Below are 7,086 nucleotides of genomic sequence, written 5' to 3' on the forward strand. Positions count from 1 at the left end.
AACTTTGACAACTGAATGAGATCGGACAGGCCTTTCAGCAACACTACAAGGAACTCTACTCTTCTTGTCACCCTTCACTCGATGATAACTACTTCATGCCCATAGCTGGCAGGGTCACTGCAGAAGATAACGAGCTGCAATCCAGACCGGTGACTATTCAAGAAATCAGATCCACCGTTTTTGCTATGCCAACCTTGAAATCTCCGGGGCTAGATGGCTTTCCCGGCATATTCTTCCATAAGGCGTGGTCCACTATATGGAAGGAGGTTACAGAATGCATACAACTGTCTTCTCCACAGGTACATTCTCTCTTGCACTAAACTGAACTTATGTCACTCGCATTCTGAAGGTGGCTTACCCTACTTCCATTTCGGACTATCGGCCAAAAAGCCTCTATGACTTTGTGTACAAGATCATATCGAGCATTTTAGTTAGTAGGCTACGACCGATTCTGGACAGGGTTATATCCTTCAACCAAAATGGTTTTATCAAAGGAAGAAATATACAGGATAATGTCCTCCTCACTAACGAGATAATGCATCGTCTCAAAAGTATCAGGAAGGGGCGAAATGGTTTCTTTGCACTCAAAGTGGATATGAGCAAGGCTTACGATGGGTCGAGTGGTGGTTGTTGGAAAAAAAATCTTCTAAGCTATGGTTTTGATTCGGCTTGGTCGATAAGGTTATGTTCTGTGTGAAGAGCCCCCAATTTAGTATTATTCTCAATGGAGAACCTCTCCCCTCTTTCAAGCCAGCAAGAGGCCTGCGCCAAGGTGATCCTTTATCGCTGTACTTATTTGTTCTATGTGCTGAACTCTTATCATCTCACCTAGCTATTGCTATGCACAATAGGCAAATAAGTGGCATTCAAGTGTGTAGGGGAGGCGACCACATATCCCATATGGCCTTTGCCGATGACTTGATTTTTTTTGGCAAAGCATCCTTGACAGAGGCAAGGAATTTAAACATTGTCCTTTCCACTTACTGCAAGTTCTCTGGCCAGCAAATTAATATCCAGAAATCCGGAGCTCAATTCAGTACCAATGTGCCGGCTAAAACAAAAAGAATTCTGCGCGAATTCTTTTAGATCTCCCCCATTTCTACTTGGAAAGTATTTGGGCATTCCCCTATTCAATGGCAAATTATCCAAGAATCACTGCAAGGATCTGATACAAAGGGTGTCTCAGAAGCTTCAACACTGGAAAACTCAAATGCTTAGCCCGGTGGGGAAGATGGTGTTGATTCAGTCCACCCTTTTTGCTCAAACACAGTATGTGATGTCATGTTTTAGTTTGCCGTGTTCAGTTCACAAGATCCTTGACGTTGAAAGTAGGGAGTTCTTTTGGTCCAGTGGCAGTAGCTCCCTTGTGCCCAGAGTCTCCTGATCCAAAATCTGTAGCCCCAAGAGATTTGGAGGCCTTAACATCAGGTGCTCCGCTGCCATGAACAAAGCTCTGCTAGCAAAAAAGGGATGGGAATTACTCACCAATTCTACTTCCTTTTGGGCTCGTACGATGAAACAAAAATGTTTTCCGCGATCCAACTTTCTTGATGCAATCTGCCCTTCCATGGCATCTTGGGGGTGGAAGTCTATCTGCTCCGCCAGGGACCTTCTCCGGACAGGAATTTTCAAGCAGCTGGGTAATGGGGACTCAATAATAGATCCCTGGTCGGACTTCTGGATCCTGAAGTATAGGCCACCGGCAGCCTCGTTCCCTCTTCCTTTGGATGCTCCTTCTGTGGTCTCAAGCTTCATTAACCAAGAGAACAGGACTTGGCGGTACGACATTGTGTTAAAATGGTGGCCTTGAGATATCGCCATGCGAATCCTTGCTATACCCATCCCATGCTTCCCTACTCCGGACAAACTTATCTGGTCTGCTACCCCCAATGGCTATTTTTCGGTAGCTTCGGCCTACAGTATCGAGACTCAAGGATTGCAACTTCGTCATGATGCGGTGTCCACTACCTGGTTGAAGCTTTGGCCTGTCCCGACTGCTCCCAAAATCCAACATTTCTTTTGGAAAGTGTTACACAAGCGTCTTCCTTTGCCGGATCTTCTCAATCAGAGAGGGTTTTCTCTTCCACAAGCTTGCCCAATGTATCTTGATCAGAACATTAGCCAGGATCACCTTCTTCTGCACTGTCCCTATGTTTTTCAAATGTGGATAAGACGTGGTTTCGGCCATAGGTTTGGAGGACAGTCTGTCAATGACATTATCATAGCCTTTGTCAGTAAATTCAAACCCAACAATAGAGATGACATCACCAAAACAACCCTCCTCTGTACCCTTCTATGGAACATCTGGGTTAGCTTCTGGGATTTGGTTTTTAGCCGAAATGACTTCATTCCTAGTTCTATTCTCCTCAAAGCCACAAGGGAAGCCAAGGAACTTAGCTCATTTTTTAATTTCAAGGCACCTACTCCTCAAAGGTTTTTCTCATGGCGTCCTCCTGTTCCTGGCTCATGGAAATTTAAAGTTGACGATGCTAGTAGGGGCAACCCCGATGCTGCTGGAATCGGTGGGATCTATCGAGACTCCAATTGCCTTGTTCTTTGTTGCTTCTCCGGGGGCATTGGTGAAAATCATGCGATAACAGCTGAAGCGCTGGCTATAAGGCAAGCTCTTCTTCTGGCTAACCAATTGAACCTGCCATCGATCACGATAGAAAAGCGATAACATGCTTATCATTAATATCCTCAATGGAGCCATGGAGACCTGTCCCTGGCGCATCAGAAATATTATCTCGGATTGCTTCATGATAATGCAAAACTTCGAATCGGTTTCGTTTTCCCATGTTTTGAGAGAGGCCAACGTAGTGGCCGATTATCTTGCATCTTCGGCCGCTGCGGCACTCTCTCCTTTCATTGTTTGGCATTCCCCCCTCCTGCTATTAGCATGCTTCTATTTGCAAACAGCTCTGGATGTATCTTTTCTCGTTAATAAGATATCTTTCATAAAAAATAAAAAATAAAAAAAAATAAAAAAATAAAAAAAGTGTGTTAATGTGGCCCTTACGCCCAGACACATTGGAGGGGGAGGGGGGAAGAATGACCAGCTTGCCCTCCATGAAAGCAAAAATGACATTTCTACCGATGCGTCCTTGTAAGTTTCCATTGGCCTTCATGCACTTACTGGAACCACATTCTCCCATAGAAAACACTTCCCTAAAAGAGAATTTCTATTTTAGTAATGGCAAATGTTTTTCTCCACCATCTTAGAAGAGAATCTAGCAATTAGAGTCTTCATTATTCCCTCTACTCCAATTATACAAAGTCCAAAATGCCCTTATCATAATTTTTAGGAATTCCTTCCAACCACCAAAACCTATAGATTAAGAGATCTCTCTTCACCATAAATGAAAGAAACTCGATCCTTATCATTTTTCCAGCTACTAATTATTGAGTTGGAAGAAGGAACCCACACTAAGAAGACTTGTAAGTTCCAAGAGGTGCTCCCCATTATCACTCATGCTGCATTTTCATAAGTACCTAGTCCTCCCCCTGTCTCTCCCCTCAAAAAATTTAACTGTACAAGGTAGAGAATTGGAAAGTCAATGTTTCAAAAAGTAGTTGTAGGCTTGTAATATAAATTAGGTAGAAAGAACACTACCTGATAGTGTTGCATATATCCAAACACATGAAGAAGTGTAACAGGGGCATGGTTGTCTTTTTACAGCCTGATTTCACTTTCCCATGTTTCTAGGCGTACACAACACTCTCAGGTAGCTTTCTTTTTCCTTAAAAATTATTCCCCCCCATTGCTTCAAAATTAAAATATATACCCTTTGAAAATCTTTTGTTTTTAAATAATTGGAGAAGTTTAATTGTTCATACAATTGAGCTAGTTAATTCACAAAATATGAAACATGGTCAATTCAAAGACAAAGAATGTATCATATCTATCTAATGGTTCAAAATTCAGTTTGAATTACTGAAAATTGGTTTAGTAGGAGCCTAAAAACTCTTTCCGCCAATGCATATTGACCATGGATGCCAAATGTTCAAAAATATTATAAATAAGTTTAAAATATGGTATTGGAAGATGATTTGAATCACCTCTTATTATAGGCTCATGGTTCAGGGGTCATAGGATGTGTATTTAACTCCAAATGTCAAGGAAATCAATAATTACCACATTTTAAAATAATTTTATTAAGCAAAAAATAATGATGAAGAAGGTGTTAAATGGTAGGTTTGGTTCAATTTCGATCGATTCCCTCCCCCACCCCCAAAACCCCTTGTTTTCTTTTTCATGTTTCATGCTAGATCAAAATCAGACTAATAAAGTTTCTAGTCTAGAAAAGAAAAACTGAAAACTGATTGCTATTGGTTTGATTGCTTTCGTCCATTGTCAATTTCTTTTATTGGTCTGTTTTTATAGACAACAAAAATCTAAAATGATGTAGAAAAGAAAAGAAATAATAAATAAATAATTATACAAAGCAAAATCATTCACATGGTACAACAAGATTATCTATGTCCATGGCGAAATGAGATATGTTTCTTTATCAATGAAAAATAGGGTTACAACTTACGACTACTCATTCTCACACCTATATTAGATTGATTACAAAGAAAGAACCCTTATTACAAATTTATGATAAAAATATATATATATTTTTTGTTTCAATTTTCAAGCTTATAAGGTGATAATCACACATTGCCAACATCAATAAACACAATAAACTCAGCTCTATCCTAATTTAACGGAGTCGATTACAAAAATTGCTGCAAAAAACAAAGTAGGAAAATAATTATAGCATCTAGTTCATACCTTTGTTTACCCAAAGAAAATCTAATTTTTAATAAGAAACGAATTAAGTTAGGAGGAAAAAATCAATGAGGCCAGCTGTCCGCATTTCAACATGGTTAGAAGATTGCCAATGCAATGCCTCACCGCACCACGGTTGTTGCGTTTGGTAACATAAATCATGTCGACGTCCAAGGGACATGGGCCCACTATTTAGATAGGATTGATGATTGATTCCTGTGGTTGAGTGTTCAAATAACGAAATCACAACCGTTCATTTAGCGACAGGTGGCGAACCACAATTGACCAAAATTTTTTTTCCCTGTCCAAATCAATGTACGTAATGTCTAAAGTACATATCTTGCCTGAAATTAGGATTAAAGCCCATCAAGGGGACATGAGGATTTAAGAATTGAGACACGTGTAAGTCTTTCATGCCAATATCATGAACACGTGTTAGTTTCTAACTAGGTTTACTTTATTAAAGTTTAGGACAGGTGTACGTTTCTAAGTAAAGGTTGGATTATAACCTAGAGACAGTGTAAGTTTATATGTAAACGTGTTATTACATGACTAAGACACGAGTAAGTCTTCTAAGATTATAACACTTAAGACACGTGTAGGTCTTCTACGGAAAGATTGTTAATCAAAGACTTAATAATGAGACACGTGGAAGATTTTTAAGTGAAGATAGTAGAGCACGTCTGTACAGGAAGGCCACGTGAGAGGCTGTCATTTGCCACAAATCACGATCTATCAATCTCCCAACATGTCGTATGACGTGGCAAGATCTTAGTGGTTGATCTCTACTTTCATAGATTACCCTCCGTTTTTGGTTTTTTACGGTTTTGGGTCGGGTAGCGGCGTGACCTCGACCGTACTACTTTTTCAGAAAAGTGAGGGAAACCACGTCAGCATAACTTCGATTTAAAAATACTTTTTCTCGTTGGGATCGAAATTAAGCATTTTTCTAAATGTATAAACACTGCTACCTCAGTTAGCGCTCTCTCTCTCTCTCAACTCTCTCGACTCAAGAGCAAAATGTGTAGAGGGTTTGATTCTCTGTATCCTTAAAATAACTTCAATCTGAATCCTTCCGTAGTTTTTTGATTCTGTGAATCGATCTAGTTGAGTTCTTTGAATTGGATTTCTATGTTTTAGATTCCAAGGATTGTTAGGGTTCCTTTTAAAGATCATTTGAATGAAATGAAAACTCTTCTTGAAATTCTTCCTTCTTCTTCTTCCATGGGACAACAATCTGTAAGTTCTCATCTTTCTTTTTTCTCTTAAAATTTTTGGATATCTGAGAGGAACTTGAAAAGTTTGATTTTTTTTTTTTTTTTTTCCCAATCCTGTTTTGGTTTTGATTACTCTGTTCTTATGATTACAGGTTGGAGAGTAGTTTTCAGTTGGAAATTGGAATCCCACCTCAACCCTTGGTTTAGGACGAAAAGGTAGATTAGTTTCAGGGAATAAATGGATCCTTTATGTGATTTCTGCGGAATGGTGAGGGCAGTAGTCTACTGCAAATCAGATACAGTTAGTCTTTGCTTGGAATGTGATGGGTTTGTGCATTCTGCTAATGCAATCTCACAGAAGCACCTTCGTTCTCTCATTTGTGACAATTGCAACTCGCAGCCTGCAGTGGTTCGGTGCGTTCAAGATAAACTGTCTCTATGTGAGAGCTGCAGCAGTGACGGGAATTGCTGCTCAGGTTGTGGACATCATCTTCAGACAATAAATTATTACTCAGGATGTCCCACTGTGGCAGAGCTCTCAAAAATATGGGCTTCTATCCTTGATGCTTCATTCCCACAGGAAGATGTCAATAAACTCAATACTAGCTGGGAACAACAAGGCATGTTGTCTATGGATGAGAATGCCATGAACAACTGTTGGGAAACTAGACAACATGGGTTAGTGGTAAACACAGAGCAGAGTGAGCTGGAATCTGGTCTTCCATCTGAATCTTGGATAGATTCATCTTCAGAGGTTCCTCCCAAAGAAAAATTGGGACTGTGTGGAGAAGATAAACCACCATCACAACCTGCGAACTCAGATTTGGCAAAGGTGATTTGTTGTATTTAGTTTGTATCGTTTGTTCTCAGCTAATATACTTAAAATGCTTTTTGCAAGTTCAGTTCCACTGTTATTTTATTCAGTTTCATTGGCAATATGTGGAAAAGAAATTTAGCACTTGCATGTGCACCCACACACACTAGCAAAGAAGGAAAGCTGACAGACCTTTTTGAAGGTTCTGTTGAGTTTGGGGATCACCATATGAATCTTCTTCTTCTTCTTCTTTTTTTATTTCTTTCTTTCTTTCTTTTTTT

The 7,086-nt window shown here is 39.7% G+C and overlaps 1 protein-coding gene across 5 annotated transcripts in view; it reads left to right on the forward strand.

The window, feature by feature from the left end:
- The first annotated feature begins 5,736 nt into the window (after positions 1-5,736).
- Positions 5,737-7,086, forward strand: part of LOC122079986 (putative zinc finger protein CONSTANS-LIKE 11) — a 13,140-nt gene continuing 11,790 nt past the window's right edge. For 4 of the 5 annotated variants that reach the window (XM_042646812.1, XM_042646811.1, XM_042646810.1 and 1 more), the window contains exons 1-2: positions 5,737-6,013; positions 6,144-6,823. In XM_042646812.1, the coding sequence (XP_042502746.1) occupies positions 6,230-6,823 (594 nt within the window). In that variant the 5' untranslated portion in view covers positions 5,737-6,013; positions 6,144-6,229. The remainder of the gene's footprint in view (positions 6,014-6,143; positions 6,824-7,086) is intronic. The other variant, XM_042646814.1, reaches the window with a different exon arrangement.

The sequence above is a fragment of the Macadamia integrifolia genome, chromosome 5 (genome assembly GCF_013358625.1).
Source record: "Macadamia integrifolia cultivar HAES 741 chromosome 5, SCU_Mint_v3, whole genome shotgun sequence".
Lineage (NCBI taxonomy): Eukaryota > Viridiplantae > Streptophyta > Magnoliopsida > Proteales > Proteaceae > Macadamia > Macadamia integrifolia.